A 27,007-nucleotide genomic window follows, 5' to 3' on the forward strand; every position below is an offset into this window, starting at 1 on the left:
TCATTGTCTCTGTGTGCTGCTGTCAGCCAGACAGGGTTGGCTGAGCCTCCCAATGCACTTCTTCCCATTGGGCAGAACAGCAGATAAAGAATGATTTTAATGCTAGACCAGTGGTTCTCAACCTTCCTAATGCTGTGACCCTTTAATACAGTTCCTCATACTGTGATGAACAAATTATTTTGCTGCTATTTTGTAACTGTAATTTTGCTACTGTTATGAATCTGTTGCTATAGATATGTAGAATATCAGATTTGTAACCAACCCCCAAAGGGGTCTTGACCCACAGGTTGAGAACCAATGTGCCAGAGTGAGTGGAAGCAATGTTCTGCCACAGTTTCAATGCTGACATTACACACTAGCCACATGCACTTACATAACTGTGTCTATTGAAATTAAAAAACAAAGTCTGCATCTTCAAAGTGTTGTGAGTCTAGATTTGTGTGCAAAGAGTAATTAGTAATTAGCATCAATGAAAATGGCTGCACCTTAAGTGTCCTCTTTCTACCTGACTCTCCTGGTCTAGCATACATTTAGGCCTGTAAATCCTGAGTACAAATTAAGTATGCATGCACATTAAACCTCCACAATAAGGCTGCAAACTCCTGAGGGCAGAATCACAGTGCCTTCATCTCCAGGTTCTTTGCTCCCTTCTACTCTTCTTCCCACTATTAGCCAGTTTTCACAGTATCTGTGGTAGCACAGGCAATAAATATCCTCATGAAAACTCAAACAAGAACTGCACCAGCTGACTGTCCTCCCTAAAGTGCGTCAATAAAACCACCAGGGGCCATTTAAAGAGGAAAGGAAACACCATGATTACTATGGCAGACCAGGCCCCCATAAGCCTCAGCGGTTGAGTTCCCATGGTAAACACACAATGTCCTCTTAAGGAGCTAGCAGCACCCTACATTTTCACAGTGTTTCTATTAGCCCCTTAGACCATCTCAGTGAGAATAAGCATTCATGAAACACATATTGTTAGAAAATACACAGAAGGCAAAAGTTTCCTTCTAGTGGTATCACTTGCTGCAACATGCCATTGTATAAATGTTATTATTTATCATAAGATAAGGGATATCACTTGCAGATTTCTTTTAATCTTTTACAGGGTACTGCTCTGAATTCAACTGGCATCCCTAAGATTTCATATTCTAGATTCAGAGAAATTAAAGAAAGATGTTAGGGAAAGCTCTTAGATGAGGAAACACATTGCCCAGAAAGAGAACAGAGCTCAGTGCCCCCTTTCTTTAAAAACAGTGGCATGTCAATTACAAATTACTGACAAATAATTAGTAAAAATGTTTTCCAAAAGCACACCTTGTCAAATAAATTGAAAAAAAACCCAAGTTTTAGGATCTATTTAACAATTCAATAAACCTCATCATTTTAGTAACTTTTGACATATTTTAATTGGTGGTGATAATAGCAGGAATGATAATACTGCTTACTTACTACTTACCAAAACTGTTGCCTATAACAAGGTGAAGACTGTTACCATTATTTTCCATTAGCAAAATCCAGCTTCAGTGAGGTTAAGCATCCTGTCAAAGTGGAATATCCCTACGCAGCTGAGGATAAGCTTGAGCTTCTGGTCCCCCCTGCCTCCACCTCCCAAGTCCTCAATGACAAGTGTATACCACCATACCCAGTGTGTGGTGTGCTGGGGCTCTAACCCAGGGCTGCACTTATGCTAGGCAAATACTATCTAGTTACTTAATGGCCTACAGAACTACTTCTGTGTTCACATTCTTAACAAAGATGGGTGTCTCAAACTCAGGCCAAAGTTACGTTTTGGTAAAACCTTCATCATAGAGTTGTTAAGCACTGTAGGATGTACAGTACCTTGAGCTGGATGATGCTCCACCACACTTCCCAAAGCCTCCGGTAATAAAGACCTCTCTCCAGACACTACCAAGTTTCCTGGGAGCAAAGCTGCTTCAGTAGCAGACTCAGCCATGGTGTTGGCCATCAAGAGCACATTTGTTGGCAGCAGGACACTTTCATGTTTTAAATTACTCGTGGGGGGAAACTATTTCAACTGATGATAAATGGTTAAGTAAAAAGTCTTAGTATCTAAACTCAATAAATTATATTATCATGTTTTCTTGCATCTATACATGAAAACTATAAAATCATGAGCCTATAACAGACCAAAACTTTTTACTTTCATGAGTGTAGTTCTTCAAAGTAATCTTTTGGGGGCAGATGTACACAGTTGTTTTGTTGCAGGAGAGGGAAGTGTCAAATCATAATTTTAGAAGTGTTAAGCATGGCTTAGAGCTACTTGCCTCTCTTGTTTTCATGACCTTCTTTCCCCAAAGCACCGACATCCAAACCATGCCATATTATCACGAAAGTAACACTTGACTAGAGTGCTATGAAGTTTTACCACTATTTTCAAATTGTGTTTTGAATATTTTTTTGTGTGCTTTCACAGGAAGTCTAATTTGAAAGGATATCGTTTGTTACAATTGTAGATACTGGGCAAACAAGAAAAAAAACAAAACCCAATGAACCCCAAACAGCAGATAACACTCAGGAACTGTAGGCAGGGTCACCAGAAAAAAAAAAAAAAAAAAAGCTTGAGAAAGCTGAAAAACAGCCATCAGAAAAGCACTCAAACAGCTGGGGAAATGGCCATGCTCCGGGCCACAGTAGTAAGAGCCACAGGAGAAGCCAGGAAAGACCCTCTCCTCCTGGAGCCAATTCAAAGACTTCTGCTGTGTCAGCAGGGCAGCATGGAAACTCTGATCAAGTGATTTAAGACTTAAATGGAGTTCAAGACTGACAAACAGAATATGATGAGACCATGGAAAAGAAACTTGTATCAGATCCACACATCATCTCAACAAAACAAAGTCATAAAAAAATCTCAACAGTGCAAAAGAGCATGTAAATGAGTTAAATACATAAAATGGGAGATTAAAAATTACATATGGTGTCTGTCAACTTGACTGCATTATGCTTCAATAAAAATATAAAACCTTTTGATAGGTTCCAATCTGTCATGCTGTTGGAGCAGTACCACCTAAGTGACACATGTATTTAAGGTAAGCGATGCTATCAATGAGCACACTGGAAGACAGGAGAAATTCCACACAACTGCCAGGAGACATGTGAACCCTACAGTGAAAGGAGATTTCACATCTTCAGTGAAAATTTTGCTTTAGTTTCCCTTCACTGTGTGACAAAAGCTAACTGTAGACAACCTATTTGAACCTGCTAACCATATATAGCCCAAACTCCAGCTCACTGTGCCATCTATACGGAGGCCTAAAGGATGGCCATATGCTGGAGGCTAAAGAGGAAAGATTTTAAATCTCTGGACAGAAGAATTAGTGACCAGAGCCTGGTGGTGGTATATGTCTTTAATCCCAGTACTTGACAGATCGAGGCAGGTCGATCTCTGTGAGTTTGATACCAGCCTGATCTACCAATCAAGTTCCAGGACAGCTAGGGCTGTTACACAATAGAGGGGAAATTTTAACTTTTCATGAATGAAAAGTATAGAACTATTGTCAGATTCACCTGATACTAAGGAAAGACAACGTTAAAATTGGTAAGTTTTTAAATTTAAATTTGAATTCTGGAAGCCAATGTTGTAGCCTAGAGTACTTATCAGTACATGCAAGGCAATGAACTCAACATTGCAAAATATGACTATATATAAAAATTGAATTGTTATGCTTTAAATTTTTAAATTATTTAAAGATAAAACCAATAATAGCTATAGACACTGAATACTAGAACTTCTATAAGAAAAAGCTAACTTTTAAATAAAGTTGTACTCTATACACACAGAAGGAAAAGTAGAAGGGGACCTTGCAATTTACCCAAGTTGAAATCAATTATCTTAAACTATGATTAACATTATATGAAACAATTAAAACCTATATAAGAGAAAATGTATATTAAAGAGGAGACTGGCTTAATTTTGTTTAAAAGTTATATTAATGCAACAAGTAGAAGATAGGAAAGGAGGGAAATACATTTAATAGAGGCAAAATTAGCAAAAAGAAGGCACTGATTTCCCTTAGTGCAGAGCTGAAAGCTGCCACCTGAGGATTGCATAGGACTGACTTTCCTCGGGACCAAGGGAAGACAGAGGTAGGAAACAAACAAAAAAACAAAAACAAAAACAAAAAAATAAATAAATAAATAAAATAAAAAAAAAAAAAAACAAAACTGGCTAGTTCGTAAAGAAGTCAGTTTCTTATCCCCATTACTCATGTTCATAAGGAGCCAGAGGCTGCGCCCCTGGAGACCAGTCAGATGCAGGACATCCTAAGGTTTTTTGAGACTCTGAGAGCGCACATGTGGTTACTGCTTGTTTATGTGTCGGGTACCAGTCAGGCATCTTGCATACTGTGCTCAGCATAAGGCTCAGCAGCTGTCCTTTAAAGAGAATTCCCTATCCTGAGAAAACGATTGCTTCACAGTAGTCACCTTAAAATTCAAAGCATAAAACTGGTGACAGACAGGATTCCTGAGTTCAGATTTCTGCTTTATCCCCTTCTTCCCAAAATTTTTACAAGGATTCTGATGTACTTTTCTGTGCACGGATTATGAAACAGAGCTTACAGCACAGCAAGTCAGCCCACATCACAATGATCTGACTGTATGAACATATGGCCTCATGGACCCATGATCAACATACACAACACAGTCATACACAATCTTGGATTTCAGGGCATCAAAACTAATCTGGAAGACTTAGAAAAAAAATTAAATAGTAAAACCACCATCTGAATCAGAAACAGGACCATTTAAGGTAGATGAACGATTATAAGCAAAAGTCTGTATTTAAATCGTTGGAAATAGTTGCTTATCCCATTGGTCCACCCTTCTCTGTGAGGAATATGGCTGTACACAGTATGTCTTCTCAAAAGAAGGGTCACCTACCAAATCTTTCCTACTTAGTGCAACCACAGAAACTACTAAGACAAACATTATCGTTCTTTTGCAGGTTTTTGTCTTCCCATATTCTTACTGTATGGAATGGTTGAAACAAGTGTAATGTTCAAGATGTTAAGATGTAGCTGGGGAGATGGCTCCATGGTTAAAAGTGCTGGCTGTGCAACCATGAGGACCTGAATTCGGAACCCAGCACCCACATCACAAGCCAAGCATGGGCTCATGGCACACTTGTGTCCCCAGTGCTGTGAGATCTTTCTGTTTGTCAGCCTGGCCAAAAAATAGGAGCTTCAGGATGAGGGAGACTGCCTTAAATGAGCAACGCAAAGACTAACAGAAGACACAAAACAATCCCCCTGCCCCTGGGCCTCTGATTGCACACAGTCAGGTATGCCTGAACTAACACATACTCACGCATATAATTTTGTGTATGTGTATATGTGTAAAGATTTCTAGAAAACAATGGGCATTAGAAACACTTCCAGAATAAACTGGTGTGCACCCAATGTATAGCCCCACTTTCTGTATCAGTAAATTATATACATGATAGCCCATGGATAAACTGCAGTGGAGGAAAACAAGTATTCCACTAATGACAGCTCTCATATATAAAGAACGACTGACTCATTAACCTTTACATTGTTCTTTTTCAAAAAGGAAAATAATCAGAAAATATCTAATGTCAGGCTGGAAAACAGGGTTCAGCGCTCTGCCAATTCCTACTGACTTATAATAGCTTCCAGAAAAGCAACACAACAAACCACTCCATTAAGGTCCAGATCCTGAAGCCATTCTAGGTCAGTGTAAATAGTTATGACTGTCATGTCTGCCATGATCATAGTGAAGTGCTACAAGGCCATGTATGTGATGCCAATTTACAAGGCAGTCATTAATGATCTACTCTACACCATTAAAATCACCTCCCAAAGTCCTTAGGATTTTGAAAAAAAAAATACATTTTATTTTTGCTTTTGAATGTGTGAGAGCACACATGGAGGACTTTCAGAAGTTGGTTCTCTCTCCACTATATGGGGCCTAGAAATCGAATGAAAGTCAAACTTGGTGGCAAGCACCTTAGCCACTAAGCCACCTCACTGACCCCCTAAAATAGAAAAAGAGTAGTTAAACACTGAATGTGTAGCTACCCCACTGCACTACTGCATACCACAACTTTACAAATATCTGTATGAATATTAGCTCACAGGACACCAACACCTCTCATTCCTTGGCTTGTAGACGACTCATAAAATAGTTCTATTTGGACCATGAAGGAGGCAGTGGCTCCAACCGCCAAAGTTATGTCTAGATGTAAAACTGCAAATTAGGAGGCATGCACTTTTCTATCAGAAAAGTTAATTGGAAAGAAATAGATTTCTTTAGCGACTAGGACACTGCTCAGTGGGGAACACCTCCCTAGCATGTGTTCAAGTCACAGCACTGAAAAAACAAAAAAAGATTCCAATTATCTAAAGAACATTAAAACACAGATCATATATTTAACTCTATCAATTTCTCTTCAAAATAATGTAACTATTAAACATCCATGAGTTCTTTACAGCTCCTATCACAGACACACTGGGAACATAGAATGAGAAGTACCCACAGGCCTCTGTCAACATGGAGCTCATTGTGTGGCCATGTGACAGGGAAGGCAAGCCTTGAGCTAGGCAACCGTGCACAGTGCTCCAATGGAAACCATAGCTTTCTAGAAGAGGGCACAGGGGAGGGGCTGGGCAAGGCTTTCATTCAGGCAGCTCTAAGGTCAGAAGAGGAAGGTAGATGAAACTGCACAACACCACACTACAGGCTGTGAAGACTTCAGGTTAGAAAAGGAAGGTACTTGGCACATTTGGGGAAACAGACAAACTGTAGAAACTTCTGGGAATTCATGGATTTTATTTTTAAACAAAGGAAAGCAAATTACTGTCAGTAAGAAGCAAAATCTGGATAAACACTAAAACCAACATAAGACATTTTGATAAAATATAAAATGTAAATATAAAATATAAAAAGTTATTTTTTTAATTCACTGTTCAATTCTGTTTTCAATGAGAATAAAGGAGGCTTCAGTCAACGCAGGCTGTGCTTGGGGAGATGAACCCTGAGGAAAGCAAGGAGAAGAAAGAGACATCACAGTGTTAGTGACACTTCTCTTGAGTGTCTAATGAAATGAGGTTCAGAATAATAAAAGCAGCTATGTGTTCAAGAAGATTAACTTCTATTCTGAGTAACTGGGCCTACTCTAAGAGAAAATAGAGGTCCCATTTATGATGTTTCTAAAAGTAGAATATGTAATTTTGCTACAGGTTTTGTGACCTAGTTCCTTAAATGTTACAAGCAATGAAGTTTTTCAACAGTTGTATCCTTTAGCATTTACTTAAAACTGCTTGTTCAACTACAGATTTTATCAAGATACACACACACACACACACACACACACACACACATTTTACCAGACAGCAAACTTAATCTAGAAAAGAAATTCATGGTGGCAATGTAAAAGCACTGAAAATAAAACAGAAACTCCTGTTGTTCACACAAAGACCATTCTCTACACAGGGAGAGATACAACTAGTGCATAATGAAAAATAATGACAATTTCATTTCTGAGGCACAGGCAGAGAAAATCTAGACTTTAGCAGCCAGTCAAACACAGGTGAGCACATCCTCTCTGAAGCACCATAACAGGCTCAGGACTCAAGAGTGACACAGTCATGTTCTACCCATGTCATCAGCACCAGGGGCAAATGGCCTAAGCTTGGTGAAGGGGGGTTTCAGGGTACTGTGTCTGCAAATAAAGCTTTATGAGAAACAGTGCAGCACTCCTGGGATAACTGGTCACATGTACTAGTTGTCAGCCAAAGTCCCAAGACAGAATAATAGGAGTTTTTACCAGAATACATTTTATTAGCTAATTTTAGTGTCTACTTCAGAAAACCTCGAAATAAAAGGAAACAAAGCTGCCATGCCTTGGGAGCTGTCTTGTCTATTTTAGAGAACCGGCCCACACTGGCTGGTAGAAACAACTCAGGAAGGCAGCTGCTTCTGCATGGAAATGTTATTAAAAGAAAATCAATTTCTTCCTCTTCCATTAAATACATGTTGAATAAATATTTAAAGAATATTATTATTAGTTCCCAGATGACAACAGTGTGGCCCATCCCTAAGGTCAGGAGCAATTGCAATGTTGCTCCAGTGTGACTAAGAACCAAACAGGGCTGTTTAACTGTGGCACATTGCACATAGCAAGTCCCTCAGGAAAAGGGTTCCTTCAAGGGCGATTCCCAAGAGGAGCTGCTGAGAGAGAAGGGAAGGAGGGAAATGCTTCTGATGAATCTACTGCAGACTTCTAAGATCCTATAGATGGAATGCTATAAAACAAAAAATTAAATAAACACTTGAAATGGCCATGAATCTACTATGGAGCAAAGATGCTAACACAAAAATTACTTTACCCAAGTTCAAGCATTCTGACGTTAAATCTGTTAATGACGTGAAAAAGTAAATTTGAAAGTGCCAGAAGCCAAAGAATATGTACAATGCACAACTGAAAAACAAACACAAGCTGTTTCCTCTGCCTACAACCACAAACAGCATTTGGCAATGTTTATGGGGGACAAACATCTGGGGGAATTCTTGGTGTACTCAGGTTGCATGCAAATGAACCAATGTGGAGGCTTCAGATGGGTCTTCACACCTAAGACCCACATGGAGGCTTCAGGTGGGTTTCCCAACTACTGAACACCTCTGACATAATAGGTGACAACCCAAAGAGAAAACTACCAAGGACATCTAGAAGTCCCTCCTTCCTGCAGTGAAGAGACTGAACTTACTTTATTTTCTGGGGCTACCTCAGGCTCAGTAATCTACACATTTGTAATGTGGATAATTTTAGCATCCTCCCATAGTTACCTTTTTTTTTTTGTAAAAAATCATCACAAATATCATTTATTATGCAATGATGATTCCAGTCCTTACCAGATAGATACTTAGATATTTCCACTACACTTTCAGGATGCTGTGCTGGGAACCTTGCCAACTTCTTTGGAGCACCCCCCCACCCCTACAGCAGGGTTGACTTAAATGATATGTAAATGAATATGAATTAAATCATTTTAACTGTAGGGCCTTCTGTAAACAATGCAATATTGTTCATATTAGCCATGCTATTCTGTGTACAGTCCCTTTCTTTTCTCAAAGCTATGTGGCCTTGAGGATGCTGCCTACGTTAGGAAAATAACTATGGCCCATGAAGTACTTATCTTAGGAAGCAACCATTCTCACAGAAGCTGTCTGTTGAGACTATAACTGCAAAGTTCTTGCAATGGACTGAATATCAAATTATTGTCTAAACTACCAGCAAATATGTCAAGAATAAAAGCAAAAAGCACACTCCATATTGACCTCTGAAAACCTCTAGGAGTATATTTTATGAATCTGGTTATAAAAATCTGTGTATTTTGCTGTTGAGAGTAGAGACTGCTGTAAACTGGAATCATCTAGCCTGTCTTCCAAGATGTAGAACTCAAGTTTTATTGGCTGCATGCTGTGATTTCCCCAATGACAAAAACTCCACCAATGCTACTGGGGCTGCTTTGTCAGTTATTTTTAAAAAAATATCATCTGTATCACAAGCCTTACAGTAGAGCATAATTATAGATGCTTTTTAAAAGTCACATCATCAGAAGATCAATGCTAGAATCAAGTTTGTGAAATGGAATATTTAAGTATAAATCCACACATACATGTATGAATGAATGAATGTGTGAATTTATGTGTTCAATCCCTCCTCCACAGCTTCCAGTTTAGCAAATTATTGTGGTTCACTCAGAAATTCTATCTTAGGTCCTCATTTCAGGTCACCAGTATAGCACATATTATGTCAAATGCAATGCCCAAACACTGCACTATACCACCATTTAGCTGGGGCAAGGAAGAAAAGTAAGACAGCAAGCCCAGATCACCCTCACAAGCTTTCGAGATCAAGACATCTAAATTTAAACTGAGGGGAAAGGATACTATCACACGCATCCTTCTCAGTCAGGAAGAGAAAGTTAATATCTGTAAAGCCTTCAAACCACAGGAATTCAGAGACACTTCACATCAATTATTGAAGAAACAGCTAGTCTCTTGTAGAGCAAAGGAAAGAGAGGGTTAGGTCACTTGACCAGAGTATAAACACTGTGTGCTTCCTTCCTTTTCCTGCCAATAAAAAGACAGAGAGAGGCCTAATGAGTTCTCAAATAAAACCAATCAATCATTTTAAGGATATTTCTCTGACCAAGAGCTATTTCTAAACAATGGTGCACTTTCTGTAACTGTTAGAGTTACCATATTTTAAAGGTGCCTATTTCATACACCACGTATGGAACAAATGTGTCTGAGGTCAACACTAATAGTATGTAACAGTTTGCATACCCAGACAGCAGACTTAAATAAAAACTACAAATTTCCTCTGTAAGGCTCTCCCCTTTCTCAATGTTCCCGAAACAAAACCATTCTCAAATGCTCCACTTTTCAAAGCCTTCATATATTTCAAATTTTTAAAAGAAAGAATAGTGACTATATAAGCTTTGGATTTGAACTCTTGATAATAGTAATACTGATGATTTTTAAGGCATGACCAGCAAGTTATGAATGTTTTAAAAATAACTACATTGTAGTTATACAATCGTGTATTTTGTCAGTTTTCTTTTTATGTGTAAAGAAAAAAAGAAAAGAATCACACTGGCAAATCAGAAATAATTCAGAAAGAATCCAAGGATGTGCTTTCACTCAAAAAATTAATAATCAACCATCATCAATGTCAAGGTCTAAGCAGCAAGATCTGAGACCTGTCACAGAGGATAACTCAAGGGCATCACCACTCCAACTTTTCTATAGAGAACCCTGAAAGGTTCTGTCTCCACTGTTTAGATTAAAGCCTACCATGGTCTCTTACTTAACTCACAGCACTAACACAGGCTACTTTCTTGCTTTGGGGAGAAGTTCTAATGAAGTTCCTAGTGACAGTAGAATGTCAGTGATTACATGATCACCAGCATCTCAGGGAGAGGCCCTCACAACTTTACAGTAGAATAAACAGATGTTCTACACTCTTTGCAACCCATGAGTTTTTCACTCATGGTCCTTATTATTTGAAATTGTGTTTAATATTCAAAACTGTTTCACTTTTTTGTGAGCTATTTTCTATTCTTGGTCTGCTGTCCTAAAGCCTTAACTATGAACAGTACTAAAAACAACAGATTAAGTTATATGTGCAGTGAACTTGACCACATGCTAGATAAATGCTGCCTCTGCTGTTTTGTCTTCCTCCTTCTAGACAGGGCTTCCTATGACCTAGAGCCCAATCCTCAACTCACAGTCTTCCTTGCTCGGAAGCCAGTGCTGAGGTCAGGGTGGGCAGCACCACAGCCTGCCTGTATGCTGCCTTTTTGCTCATAATAAACAGTTAAGTGCATATTCCTTGAGTCCTACCAAGCTCTGAAAACAATGCCCGAGTTTAAATTTGGCTTCATCAGGCAGCAGCAAAATGCTTAAAAATCTCTTTTCAGCTTCCTTACCTGTAAAAGGGGGTAATATCTACCTCAGAGAATGGTAGGAAACTTAAGTTAACATGTATAAAGCACTTAAGACTAGTGCTCACCGGCCCATCAGTAATACCTGCCTGCTCACTGAGTTAATTGTATTTAATTGCTGAAAGTAACACAAGGCAAGGAGACATAGCTAGAAAAGGGGTCTGTGATTAAAAGCTATGAAATGTTTACCATTTCCTTAACCTATTAACAAGACATGTATTTGATTACACCAGCTTCATTACAGAGTCTCCCTTACTCCACTAAACTGACCACAGAGAATAATAGGATGCCTAACCTTGAGATATAGAAAAGGAACATCACACACACACACACACACACACACACACACACACACACACACACACACACACAAAAAAAATACTTTTTAAAAAAGTCACAGAGGTCCACTCACTTCATTGAGGTCAACTGTATAAATCACCTCATTACCCTGTCCAACATAGTAGCCACCAACTACATGTTCCTATTCCTACTTTAACTAAATACAGTCCTCCACTACACTAGCCAAACTAGAAATGCTCAACAGTTTCAGGTGACTAGAAACTAGTTTATTGCACAGAGCTACAGGCTAGTCAACATTTTGAGTATTCACTGTGCTAGGTATTGATAATCCAACTTGCCTCCATTTTAGGCTTGAAGGTCATATTATAGTAAAGACAAAATAGGTTCATCCTTATTTATGATTAAATCTGTTTCTCAAGGACTGGGCTATGCCCCACCAGTAACCTTAACTACAAATGCCTGTTCCAGGAATGGCAATCATGTCTTTGTTTCAAAAAGTTGTAATGACCATCTTGCAAACCTACCTTTGTTTCAAAAGGTTATGACTATCCTGACAATCTGTTGCTATGACTACCTTGTTCTGACCACCTTGCAATCATCTTCTAGTTTCAGGAGGTGGTTTTAACTAACTTATTATGCTTATGTCCTGCTCCTGTAATTCCACCTATTTTGCCCACCAATTCCTCCATTTGGAAACCGCTGACTCCAGATCCTTGTTTTACACACATCCAATGTTGACCTCTTGGACCCTGCCTCAGGGGGAAGCAGCCCTTGTACAGGACTAAAAAACCTTACTCTAATTAATTACTTGTTTTACTTAGTTTGGTTACGATAATTTAGGTCAATGATCTTTGGGAATAACAGTACTGTGCTAGGCACAGGCAGAGGTACAGAAAGAGAAGCCATTTTCATCTTTAAAGTATATCTACACACTGTCTAGTGGGCAAATGGCAATATTAACAATTGCTAGGATAGAAGGAGCAGTATTTATGAGAGCAACCGACTCTGTGGTGCCTACCCTAGTTCTAGACTGATGAGCAACATTCTCATCCTTTATCAACTCCTGAACCTGCCTTCTGTCTTCAGGCCAGACTCTGTTCATGCAGCCTTCCACAACAAGTGATGCTGTTACTGCTCCCTACACATCCCTGAACTATCAGAACCAAACATGCCCAAAATCGGGGCGGAAGGTTAGTTAGCTCTGTCCCTCGGGTGCTTTATACCAAAGGGGACAGCCATCCTGCCACTCTGGTGTTTTTCTTGTCTCTCTGAGGAGACAGCTCCAAGGAGACAGCTTTGACCGACTGCCTCCATTGGTTTATGGTTCACAGCATGAGTGCACTAAGTGACTGATGCCTGGTCACACTACTGACAGCACCATGGAACTAACACTGCAAAGGATGAGAGGGGCATTTTAGGCAGAAAGGGAAGACTAGACTGCAAGGAGGAAAGAGAAGCAAAGAAAGAAAAGCAAAACAGCAAGCAGGGCAACTGCAGAGACAGAACTGTAATGTAACCCCAACTGCCCAAGTCTGAATGCTTCCCTGGCTGGGAGCCTGGACCCATTACCAGTGAATGAAGACCAGCCACTGTCAAGCAAAACAGCCAGATGATAAGGCTTTCAAAAAGCAAACCTGGAGAAAGGACGTGGGGCATATAGTAACAGAAAGAAGTCTTGTGAACACAAAGGTGATAAGGACAATGGAAGGGAATTGATTTAAGAGACCTGGAGGAAAATAATTGGCTCCAACTACTGACAGGCTCTACCCAGCACAGTGGCATCTAAATATTTTTTCTGCCCAAATTAATGAGGAGGAAAATGAGATCACTTTGTATTAGTAGTAAACAAAGCTGGAAGCAAAACAAAACTTTAAAGGACTGGCTATAAAGGACCAGCGACATCATACCTAACTTTCCACTAAAAACAACTACAACATTCGATGGCCATCCCTGTCCCCAATAATCTAGCTCTTTGAAGACAGACAGACGAGGGAAGGAGGGAGGGAGAGAAGGAGGACAGGATCAAGGGCATGGGAAGATGCCATCCTCTTTGGGCACTTGCCAAAGGCTAAGGAAAGGTGCCAGAGAGAGCTTAATCCATCTTACTGGCCCACAAAGACAAACCCTGGGATTCTATACCACTAAAGTAGCCAGGAATTGAGGACCCCAGGTAAAAGGGACTATCATAGCAATAAACCTGGCATTCATTCAACCTCTGCCTTAAAAAGCATGTGTGAATCACTCATAACACAGTTCAGAGTCAGGAAAACCTAAAAAGGCTAAAAAGAAAGCTAAGGAGCTGGGTGGTAGTGGCCCACGCCTTTAATCCCAGCACTTGGGAGGCAGTGGCAGATGGATGTCTGTGAGTTCAAGACCAGCCTGGTCTACAGAGTGAGTTCCAGGACAGCCAGGGCTACACAGAGAAATCCTGTCTCGAAAAATCAAAAAAGACAAAAAGCTAAGAAGGACTCTCATCTAGCCTCACTCACTATACTTGAAAATCAGAATTTACCAAGAAGAGGCATCTTGGTGAATACACCAACTTCCACTCAGACCTTATTAGGACTGCCACACACCAGAAGAGAGGCTATCTGAATAAGCTGAATTCAGCCACATGTCATATCTCAATCACAGATGTGTGCACTTGAGAATGTGTCTCTAACTGCCAAGTGAGAATATGAGAGCTTACCCGGAGAAATAGACTGTTACTCAGATCTTCTATAATTTTTCATCATAATCCAAGGAAAAAGAATCAGATAATTAAAAACAAGAACATAGAAACATTTCATAACAATGAGTAATGCAGCCAAGAAAACACAAGTACATCACGAGAAATTGAACCCACATGTACTTCAGGACTTCACATATAAACTCACTAATTGGGTATTGGAAAGAGAAGATAAACGAATCACAAGACAGGTTGGCACAACATATTAAAACTGACATGGGGGAACGACAGACTAATGGAAACAGTGAAATGGCCTAACATCCATATAACTCAAGTCTAAAAGGGAAGAAGACAACTGAACACACATACTTAATACAGGCATGACTGTAAACCTGGCATTCAGCTGAGACAGGAGGGTCATGGGATCACGACTAGCTAAAGCTGCCTCAAAAACTAAAGGAGAACACACTGGAAAAATTTCCAAATGACAAAAGGTAGCAAGCCAAAGGCAAAATCAAGGTGTCTACAAACTGCAAAATAACTACCAGGAAAGGCTCTATGCAAATCATAAAGCCTAAAAACCAAACATAAAAAAATAATCCCAAAGGCAGCAAAGAGAAACACTAGCCACAAAATGGACAAGAGGCACAAAGAAAAAATGAGGACCCCAGAGTATAATTGTTGGAATAATTTAAGAACTGACTTTCTAAACAACAGCATCATTGCTATTACTACTGTTACTATTATTTCAACAAAGATGTCTTTGGGTTTAAAATAAAGCAAAGAATTAAAGAGGAATGGACTGGACTAAGATATAGTAAAGCCTTTCCATTTTCTTGGGATTGAAGGCAGTAATTTTAGCCTAGGCCCAAGTAAGGCAAAGAATGTGGTAAATTATTATTTTAAGGTGAGTGACTTTTGTTTATGCTGCTTGTTTAACTCTGTGAAGCTGTGTTACTGTGCCTTCTAAAACACCTGGTGGTCCTAATAAAGAGCTGAATGGCCAATTGGGAGGCAAAAGCAAGGACAGGTGAGGCTGGAAGACAACGTATAAATAGAAGGTGAAATGAGAAGCAAGGAGAGAACAAGAGGAGAAGGAGGACAATCAGGGGCCAGCCACAGATAAGAGTAAGATTTACATAGTGAGAGAATGGGAAAAGCCTAAGATAAGAAAAGCTGGCTAGAAACAAGCCAAGCTAAGCTCGGACACTCATAATTAAGAATAAGCCTTCATGTGTAGTTATTTGGGAGCTGGGTAGTGGGCCCCTCAAAAGGGCCAAAGAGCTAAAAGAGTAAAACCTAACACTACAAAAGAACATGGTCATCTTCAGTATAAGCAGTGAAGACAGTATTGATAATAAACACACTAAAAGTGCGTACAGTAAGTACTTTTATGTTTTCAAAAGAAGGCAGGAAACGGAAGGACTGATGGAAAACTGATCTAGAGAAGGCACACAGTAGTTATCACACTGTAACAGAGCCCACTGGGTGATATTCAGACTCATTTCAAGGCCAAAGAAAGTTGTAGAATCCAAAGATAAAAGTGAAAAGATGGCAAAGGTTGTAAGTAGATTGCTCCAATAGGAAAATGGAACAGTCATGAATTCATTCTCAGCCAATAACCCAGCCTCACATGCATAAGGCAGGACTGAAGAGAACTGAAAGATCATACAGTCAGTAGAAACATGGAAACTGTAATGCACTTCTTTCAACTGAATGCTGGGGGTGGGGGAGGCAATAGCAAGCTACAAGGTACAGCTCAGTGGCTGCCTAGCATGCACAGACATGAGTGTGAATCCCAGAATCACAAAGCAAAAGCAAGCAATACAGATATAGTAGACTAGGCATGGTTAGTAAATTTTACTTAGTTTCAAAAACTGTAAAGCAGGTAGGCCTCAACAAATGATCCATCTGTGAAGTCTAGGGCAAATGGCCCCAGGTGATAACAGCATTAAACATGTTATCAATAACAAAATACATGGAGAAAATCCCCAATGCTTAAATGTTATGTAACACATCTCTAGGTAACCCATGGATCAACAGAAACACCAGAGTGTAAATCTTAAAGCATATTCAATTATTTTTTGAAATTTAAAAATGTTTTGAATTAAATAATAAAAAAGAACAGAGATTGAACTTGTGTGATCTAGCTAAATCTGTATTTAGGAGTATTTCCCATGAACAAATGTGTGTAATAAAATGGGAATGGCTGGTAATGAATGAGTAAGATTAGCAAGTTAAATTCTGTTAAAGTAGAAGGGAAAATTCAAATACAAACTAGCAGAAAATGAGCTTTAAATCGGCTTCCTGAAATACCCAAGATAAGGAGACACAAGTTACCAAGATAGATTTTAAGAGCAGGGGTCATCAAAATGACTGAGACACTGAAATACTTCAAGGCAAGGTGGAATGGAAGTGAATGGTCAGAACCCTGAAAAAGCAAAACCTGACACAGAAAGAATGCAGAGTCCTGCATGAGCTAAAGAAACAGTACCAGTAATCAAGATGGCCCTGTTACTGAATTCCTTACATTTATGGATGAAATAAAACCAATATCCACAAACTCTTCCAAAAAATTTAGAAACATTTCCCAGATCATTATATGAGGTCAATATACCCTTGACACTTAGATCTCCCAAATACTTTTTTGTTGTTGTTGTTTTTGTTTTTCGAGACAGGGTTTCTCTGTATAGCTTTGGAGCCTATCCTGGCATTCGCTCTGGACACCAGGCTGGTCTTGAATTCAAAGAGATCCGCCTGCCTCTGCCTCCCGAGTGCTGGGATTAAAGGCGTGCGCCACCAACGCCCAGCCAGATCTCCCAAATATTTTTTTACAAGAAATTCAAACTGCTAATCAACCTTTTCCATGAACAAAATTGAAAGCATTTGATGTGAGGGATGTGCTAGCATACTAAAAACTGTGAGGCTTAAGAGATGGCTCAGCAGTTAAGAGCACTTTGCTGCTCTTGCAGAGAGATCCAGTTTCCATTCCCAGCACTCACCCGGTCATTCATAACTACCAGTAGTACATCCAGTCCCAGGGGATGCAATGTCTTCTTGTGACCTCCTCAGGTACTGGGCATGCATGTGGTGCACACACATATACAGACAACATGTACACATAAAATAAAGAAGTAAATCTGAAAATCAAGTATTTTTAAAAAGAGAATGCAGCTAGCTAGTCATGGTGGCACATGCCTCTCTAGTCACAACACTCGGGAGGCTGAACCAACAGGATGGAGTTCCAGGCTAGCCTGGGCTATTCAGATACACTGGAGACATGGTCTCAAAACAAAAACTAAAGGGAGTGGGAAGAGAGAAGGCATAGTGAAACGGCCAGATTCATCTGGAAAGTCAGAATTTTTAATTATGAAATTGGTACCCCCCATCTATGACTTCAATAAATTAACATATGTTTTGGCACAGCAACTACATCCCTAGAACTTTATTTTAGGGACTACTCACAAGACAGGAAACATGTTTGGGAACAGTCCTTATAGTACTGCTTCCCACAGCTTTTAAATTCCTGCTGTGATATGAATGTGTCCTGGAGAGTCAAGCATTAAGAACTCCATCCCTAATGTAGCAGTAGTAAGAGGTGGGGACTTAAAAAAGGGATTAGACCCTCTCCTCCGCTCCTCCCATTCTCCTCTCTTTCAGCATGCATGTGTTCTCTAGACTTCCAGCAACAGGAAATGGAACAAAACAATATTAATGAGTTAAATAACTGACATCTATTAGAATCACTTTAAAATTACAATGTGGTTCTATCCGTATTTGTATGGATGATGTTTATAATATGTGACTGCATGAAAAAAAACAAGTATTTCTAAGACAAAATTTACTTTTCTATTAAAGAAAATTAAACATATCATGAGAACATTTTGTCTAGACATGGTGAAGTGTTGCCTAAATTAATCATCTTAATGAGATAAGAGATGATGACAAACTTGAACAGTTTTCTTCACAAGAACATTTTCTTCTCAAAATCTAGTCATTACAAAAAGAAAATCCAGTCATGGAATACTGCCCAGAAAAGAGAGACCACTAAAAAACCTAGTAGGTTTGACTTGGTTAAAGACAGTCCACATTGTAGATAAGCAGCTATAGCATGAGGATAGAAGAAAAAGGCTCAGTAACACTCGTCTCTTTACATGTCAACCTATGTGCTATATACATGAAGCATTCTAACAAGCACCTGGACAGCAAAGTTCTACCATGTAACAAAGACTCAAAGTGCCAATACACTTAAAATACTCCAAGTCCAGCAATTAGTGATGAAGCAGACTGTTCTAAAATCATGCCAACCCCAAAGGCACCAAGCATGCTGCAAAGCTGCACACAACATGGTATTCATCTCAACTTTGAACAAGCAGCAGTGACCCAAACCACGGTTTGGGAAGAATTCTGAGGCAACGATAGGAAAATGTGCATGAGGAACTCAGCAATGCCTGCCTGGGTAGTGGAAGTACAGAATGCCCATTTCAATGCCATCAGACCCAAATTCCATCATGACTCAGTGCTCCTAGCATGAGACTTCAAGTTTCTTGTCCTCTCTGAACCCAGGGTGTAAGAAAGTAGCATGAGCTCTACTGATAATCCCACTGTAAGTCTGAAAGTTGAAGAGGAGGCCAAAAGAAAAGCAACAGATAGTGAGATTTTCTAAGGTTGAACTACAACTCAAAATGACAGTCTCCTTCTCTCAAAGTTATTCCTACTTTTTGACAGCCTCCTTCATTTCCCCTGCCATTGGAGCAGGCTACTGAAAGACCACCCAGTTACTAACCTACCTCCATTTCACTCCCCTAGTACTACTGGGTTATGGTCCTCAGGCACAGACAGCCCAGGCCTCTCCCTCCTTCCAGAGACTGTAGTTCCTTAATCTGTGAATATCTTTGCTACAAAAGCAAACCCCTAGGTTCTTTCACTATGCATATATCCCTGGTGGTCTTTTCCAGGTGGTCATGAACAATTTCTTCATGAGTGTGTGGATCTATGCAGAATCTCTGGTGTTTAGGAGTTTAAACAACATAAAGGAGACTACAGGCTCAAACATCAACAATCCTTATATAGCTCTAAAACACAACCAAGAGCCAGACAGTAAACTCCCAAATGTATAGGCAAGCAAAGACATGAGCTAAAGATAACATTAAAGGACATTTTACTTTACTGAAGACACGCTCCTGAACAACCTGCTCAGACACCTTTTGCTCTTCCTTAACATGTATTATATTATAGAAAGCTTAATTTTTATATCCATGGCAAATTACAGTCAGCATGATAAACAGAGAAGAGTAAGCAGGCATACTGATTATAGGAAAAATTACATATCTAACATCAGCTAAAATGCCCAGGAAGCTTAGTCACTTACTACACTGGCTTCTTCTCTATGTCATACTGTGCACAGACTTGCAACAAATTCACACAACACACTTACTTCACAGAACCAAAACAAATTAAATGAGTAAAATGCTTGAGTTACTTTATATTTAACTACATATGAATCTGTTTTGAACTTGCAACCACTAAAAATATTAGCACATTAATAAAAGTTCTGTTTCTGAACATGCCTATCTGGTTCTTAAAACTGGTTTTCCTGAAGAAGAGGGTAAGTTTATTTTGACTGATTTTTCCTCCATTGTTATTTTATTTGTTCTGGTTTTTGAGACAAGGTCTCTTAGATAAGCTGTTCTCAAACTTGTGACTGTCCTGCCTCAGCCCCCCTTTGGCTGGGACTATTGACATGTGGTTTCCAGAGCTGTCCTAAGGCAAAAAGAAAACCCTAGCTCACACAGAGGCATAGATCCAGAGCGGAGCATGCCACTAGCTCACAAAGTCATGGAAGTTTCCATTCCATTACCAACTTAATATAGCTTAAAAGTCAGCTACCAAATGAAATTGTGAATAAAATTTAACTTTTCCTGATGTCTTATTTTTTGCAAACTAGTTTTGCCTTTTGCTTCTGATGATTTAAAATTCACTGGAATTCTTTGCAGAAAAGGCCTTTCAAGAGATGGGCAATATTTAAACATGCTCTTGGAATGTTCTCTCCACAGTACTAGATTCTTCAGAGCAGTAAGTTCCTTCTCACTTGGGATTTAAAGTCTTTTAACGCAGAGCTCAGTACTAAGTCAGCAGCAGGTTCTATGAACTAGATGCCATAATGGATCAGTCACAAAACGGCTGAGCAGCTGCACTTATAGTGCTTCTATTGGCCTCCTACTCCCAGAATTGGTACAGCTTCTTCAGCAAACTCCATTAACAGATAATCTAGATAGCAGAAAGGAAGAAAGGAAGGGGGGAGGGAGGAAGGGAAGAAGGGAGGGAAGGACGGAAGGAAGGAAAAAAAAAAAAAAAGCTCACCGGCACAGTGGGGACAAGAAGATACAAAAAGCAAGTTCTAGTATTTTTATTCTCAGACCTTGACTGACTTGCCTCACTTCATTTTATAAAGCAATGATCCAAAAAGGGCAGAAAACTCAGGCCTCACATTTGCATACACAAGTTTGCAATTAGTGCCTGAAGTAAACCCGGGAACAGAATTGACAGCATTCAAATGTTGGCCCTAAGTCGTCAAAACTCAGCTAGACAAGCTTGTGGCCCACATTATAATCACAGCACTAAGATTTAGGCAGGAGGATAACTAGTGAGAAGACAGCCTGGCAATATAGCCGGTACTTGACTCAAAAAGCCAAACAAAAAGTTAGACTAAGTACTCTACATCCTATTCTAACCAAGCAGCAACTCAAAATGATCACACTGGGCTGTTTCAAAATATAACCTTCATGAACTGGGGAGTGGGGGTTGTTTCACCAAGGTTCCTGCCCGGGTTATTATGAGTTGAAGTCACTTCAATTTCTTCTCCCCAAAAAAACACTTGATAGACTGGTGGTGGTGGCACACACCTTAGATCCCAGCACTTGGGAGGTAGAGGCAGGCAGACTTCTGTGATTTGGACACAGCATGGTCTACAGAGTGAGTTCCAGAACAGCCAAGGATACAGAGAAACCCTGTCTCAAAAAACAAAAACAAAAAAAGGAACCTGAAAACCAAAGCACATGTGTTCTACATTATGAAGATTAGCAGAGCCAGCACCGTTTATCACTAATGTAAGGACATCCAAGCTTTAATATTAACAGTATTTTTAATAATAACAGTATGCTTTCCACATTCAAAGTGCTAGGCAAAGCAGATGTGGAACAACACTTTTACTTTTCTCTAAGTAACAAACTGTACCACTTCAATGAATCAAGAAGTTTTAAAACACCAATTCTGATTTAGAAATCATGGAAGACATAACAAATCTAAGACACCTGTCCCGCACCTGACCAAGTATAAGACATCAACAAAAGCACTGAAGAAAAAACAATTCAGAGAGAAAGGAAAGTCCTCTTGGACCTACAATGAACTAAAATCCATTTCAGCTAAAAAAAACTGGGACTCATAGTCAAGTAAATCACCCAGAGAGCTGCTATTTACTGTGCCATTATCAGGTCACACATACTTGCAAGCTGTACTCACTGACTCCTTAGCTTGAAGGGCTCTCCCGACTTCAATTGGAAAAACAGTGCATGTGGCAGGGGAAAGAAAACAATGAAAAGGAACTGTAAGCAAGGAGGGAGTCTGGCATTTTATCTTGGATACTCTTCCCATAGTCAATTCTGTTCCCAGGATCTTATTCTGGGCATGGCTCCTCCTCACACGTCATTTCACTTTAATTTAGGAAATTGATCAAAGTTCACACTGAAAGAAAATTTATTTTAGTTATTCCCTGCCCACTAGAGGGCTCCAAAAATATTTCTTTTGTGAACAGAAGAAATAAAACAAGCATTATGATTAAAATATTCTATTAAACACACAAAATATACTAACAAAACTGCCATGGTATCTTTTGTCTCCAGACTACAATCTGTTGATCAGTGACTGTTCATCAACCTAACAAGCAATTAGATAACAGCCTGAGTCCACTGTCCTCATACAATCTATTACATAGGTAGTTTCTTTCTCTTTCTGTTTGTGAGACAGGGTCTCACTATGTAGCCTTTGCTGGCCTAAAACTTAATATGTAGACCAGACTGGTCTTGAACTCACAGTATCTGCTTGTCTCCACCTCCAGAAAGCTGGATTAAAGTCATGGGCTACCACACCCAGCTCACAGGTGTTTTGCAGATAGTTTTTGATGTAATAGATGCCATAAAGTCAAGAAGTACAATTCTAGTCCAAAGTCTTAAGTGGTCTAACAATCGAAGAGACATTTTTATGAACATATGTGCCTGTGTGTGCACATGAGTGTGCACGGGCACACACACACACACTGAGACCTTTCCCAGTCCCAAGTGAGGGCATCTTCATCACCTGGTTTCTCCCCATTCCTACCTTCACAGTAAATGTCTTTTTGTGGAGCAGCTTACATGTCACTATACAAACAAACAATGGCTAATGCCCAAGGAAGACCACAAACTGTCAACTCAGTTTTTAAAAACAAAAAGGTAATTACCATTTAAATATGATGTATTATAATGAAATTCTGCTCCAATATTTTCAGTTTTTTTTCCCCCCACAGCCAGGTTGCTACACTGATATATTAGTAAATGTACTTCCAACTCTATCATTATTAACAAGAAAATCAGCATCTCCTGTAAATACACTTATTTATGTTTCTAGAATGCATGCACATGCACATCGTGTGTGTGTGTGTGTGTGTGTGTGTGTGTGTGTGTGTGTGTGTGTACACTGCAGAATGGTGATAAGAAGGCTCCTTTCAAATTATTTTATATAAGGTGTAACAAATGCACTCATTACAGAGGCACTTTGTCCTTCTAAATTTGGATTATAAAAATGTTTTTTACAGTAAAACAAAACATACTTAATGCTTAAAAGTAAACTTTAAACGAGAATTCTTTTATTTACAAAATTAAACTATAGTGTTAAAATACAGGTTGCAAATGAGTCACAATGATAGCCATAGGAGGACTTTACCCAAATGTCAACTGATTTAGCAATTATCATCTGTCTGGAAGGAATTATGGCAAATGAAACAGAGCAGGGGTCTCACATCAGTGCTCCACCCCACCTCCTGGGCAGGTGCCCTTGGGTTGATAAACACCATTAAGATGTAAAGGACAGAAGAACATGTATTTCTGACCAGCACAGAGGAGCTGTCAACACTCAAAAGGTTCACATTACAGCCCCTAACAGAAAGAGGATTCTACACATGCAAGTTCAAGTTCAGAGCTCTGTGACAGCTAGTAATGTAATCAATTTAGAGTCAAGCTGCACAGAAATGTTACTTTGTGGGAAGTCTGTGGGAGTGAAGAGATGGTTTTCAAATTAAGAAGTGGTAAACTGTCCTCACTTTAAGTCACCAATGCAAACTCAAATTGTCAGTTACTGGTATGAGGAGTTTAACTATGAAGCATTAAATCAACAACTTCAAGCCAGTATTTAATGTATTACATGTATTGGAGAGTCTAGGAACTTATCAAACAAAAGACACTTCTGAAGGAAAACTAAAATTAAAGTCATGGAAAATGGAGGTTTAAAAGGTTTTCACAATTGCATCCTCAAGCAGATGAATAGGAGACACAAAACCCACTGAGAGCTTGGAAGTCTGCATGGTGTCAGGCTACCTCTGAAGAACATCATCAGGCATTCTATGTTTATTACATAATACTGCTTTGCCCTTGCATATCACCTTTAATCAGGGATCTCAAAGCACCACTGAGTCATCAGGGCCTGAACACACAATCTCAAACACACAAGTCGTTAGAGTTTGTAATTGCAGCTATTAATAAAACCTTGCCCCTACTTCAGTCCCCCAGTCCCAACACAGCTTCCAATCTTCAGAGAGGGTAGTCCCCCAAAATCACCTCAATGTGTGGCCAATGCAGTACGACCCACTTTTTTTTTATCATTAGGCCTAAAGAAAGTAGTGGCACTGCTTTAATGACACAGATCTATTTCATTACAACTTCTCTGACAGAATAAATAGCACTAAGGTGGGTGTAGCCTGCACTGTGCTGATGATGTAAAATGGAGGCTTTACAAAGAGCAAATTTTTGCCAGAGGCTATGAGCCCACAGATCACTCATCAAACAGGGGAAATAGCATTTGCAGTTCTGTGTAGAGACCTCTCCAGGCAACTTTGAGAATAGTGTAAAAGGGAACCATGGCAGCCACTCCAGCAGGCAAGAGACCGTTCCGTTCCCTCTGTGCACATCAAGAAGGAAGAAACAACAGAAAGGAGAGAGCCGGAGTTTAAAGACTCCGGAAGCAAAGGCGAAGCTGTGTCGGTGTGGCTGCCCAGGAGACAGACCCGGTGGTTCCTTTGCATTTGAATAGGGTATTAAGAGGAAAATCAAACAAACAAAATGTCTTTAAGCCAAGGTCAAAATACACAGCTTAGGGCCACTTTTCTTTTAAAGGTATGTAAAAGAGCACCCTCCACCCATAGAAATATTTGACATTTTAAAAATGTAGTCATTAAGCCGGGCGTTGGTGGCACACGCCTTTAATCCCAGCACTCGGGAGGCAGAGGCAGGCGGATCTCTGTGAGTTCGAGACCAGCCTGATCTACAAGAGGACAGTCTCCAGAGCCACAGAGAAACCCTGTCTCGAAAAACCAAAAAAAAAAAAAAAAAAAAAAATACAGAAAATACAGTCATTAGCAAAGTTCAGTTTTGGTTTTGTGCCACATACATCCAAATGTCAACTTGACATAAGTGGGCATGATTACATTAACTTCAATTCTTTCATAAACAGGATTATTCATCTTCCTGTTAAATGCATTATGTCTGCCCTCGGGACTGCAAAGTGTCATTTCACACTCCCACAAACCCACCCGTCAGCACTGTAAGGCCACAAAGTAACTGTCAGTCAACACACTCACAACCCTAACCTTTAGAAACCTAAGGGGAAAGCCTCAATAAACGAGCACTTTTTGTTTCCAGTCCTCGATGCCCAATGATTCAGGCTCAATAAGCATGTTTCATTGGCTTAAACAAACAAACAAAAAGCCTAAAATGCAACCCTGATAATATCTGTTACCTAGAAACCTTCTTGGAATATCTATATTTAAAATAAGGATCCCTTATGCGATCAGCCTAGAAGCGAAAAAAATACCTAAATATCTCGGGTGGTCAAAACTGTTCAGCCAGACCTTTCGAAGGGCTCGCAGCAAGACTTTTCCAAAGAGGTGCGCCTCTGTCCCTGAAACGTATCAGGCGTGCACCTACTGCCTGAATGATTTTGTCTGTCACTGAGCGAGATCGCCTCTTCCTGCCCTAGGCATCCAGCACGGCGCCAGTTCCCGGCTCTGCCCACACTGCCCCTGACGTTTTCCCCGAAGCTTTTAAATCCAAGCCTTCAGAGACTTCTAGCAATCGGGGAGGAATTTCCTCCGCTTCCAGCTGCATTTCCCTGCCTCCGGCGACTTAGAAACACAACCGAACCACTGACTCCCCGTGGTTTACAAAAGAAAAAAAGAAGCAGCAGCAGCAAAACTACACCAAAAACCAGTGCTTCCTTTAAAAAAAAAGGGGGGGGTAGAAGCTCGAACTTCTCCAAAGCCAAGTGGGGTGGCTTTGACACCAGTGCTTCCCCCCCTCCCCCGTTCCCCTCGGTCCCACAAACCTTCGCCCCGACGCCGGAGTCGTCTCCGGAGTAAATCAGATTGGAAACCACAATGCAATCCGAACGTCAGAACTTATCGTTCACTTACCATATCCGCCGGGACATGACTGGACATCTTGCCTTTTGAGAGTGGGCCAGAGGTTTACGCAGAAAACAAAAAACAAGAGCAGAAGTGCTGGAGCTACGGAGAATCAAAAACCTTCACAGTTCTGATCGGTTCGTGGCTGAGCTTTTCCAAAGAGGGGGGAAAAAAGTAGAAGTTCCGTGGGCGCACAAGAGGTTCTGGGGCGAGAGGCGCGAGGGGAGCAGATCGTCAGCAGCAGTAGCAGCGCCAGGACCCGCCGCGCCAGGTGGACTGAGCCGAGTGACACACGGACATGGAGCGGGGTGGGAGGGGGTTAAATGCGCCGTCCTCCTTCCCGGGCCCAGGCGGTGATTCACACGCCCTCGCGACTCAGGTCCTCATTAAAGCCCCGGCGACGAAGTGTACAGATAACTATGTGGCTACACATCGAGCGCGGGGCTGAGGGCGGCCCGGGCCGCCGAGAGGCTCAGCGCGCGCCGCGGGGCCGCACAGCCGGGCCGCGCGCAGCCACGCTCAAGGGCATTGACTTCGCCGGTAGCCGAGCCGAGCCGAACCGGGCCGAACCGAGCCGAGCGCAACGCCGTGGGGCTCAGGCCGCGGGCGCCTCAGCGCAGCCGCGCGGCTCCGGCTGCATCGCGTCCCCGGCTCCGGCCGCCTCCGCTTCGCTGCCTTCCGCGGCGTCTTCCGGGGGCTCCTCCCTCAGCTGGGGAACAGCACCCCCTCAGAGCCCTGACTCTCCGCCTCCTCCTCCACTTCTCAATCCCACACGCCCTGGCCGTCTCCTGTCATCGCCTCAGCCCAACATGGCGGCAGCGGTAGGGCGGCCGGAGC

The 27,007-nt window shown here is 40.7% G+C and overlaps 1 protein-coding gene across 1 annotated transcript in view; it reads right to left on the reverse strand.

Annotated features, from left to right (window-relative positions):
• Ubl3 (ubiquitin like 3) overlaps positions 1 to 26,631 on the reverse strand; it is a 47,275-nt gene extending 20,644 nt beyond the window's left edge. Inside the window, exon 1 of the mRNA XM_027413710.2 lies at positions 26,180 to 26,631. Coding sequence (XP_027269511.1) covers positions 26,180 to 26,206 — 27 coding nt within the window. The 5' untranslated portion in view covers positions 26,207 to 26,631. The remainder of the gene's footprint in view (positions 1 to 26,179) is intronic.
• Between the last annotated feature and the right edge of the window lie 376 nt (positions 26,632 to 27,007).

This window comes from Cricetulus griseus, chromosome 4 (genome assembly GCF_003668045.3).
Source record: "Cricetulus griseus strain 17A/GY chromosome 4, alternate assembly CriGri-PICRH-1.0, whole genome shotgun sequence".
NCBI classification, from domain to species: domain Eukaryota; kingdom Metazoa; phylum Chordata; class Mammalia; order Rodentia; family Cricetidae; genus Cricetulus; species Cricetulus griseus.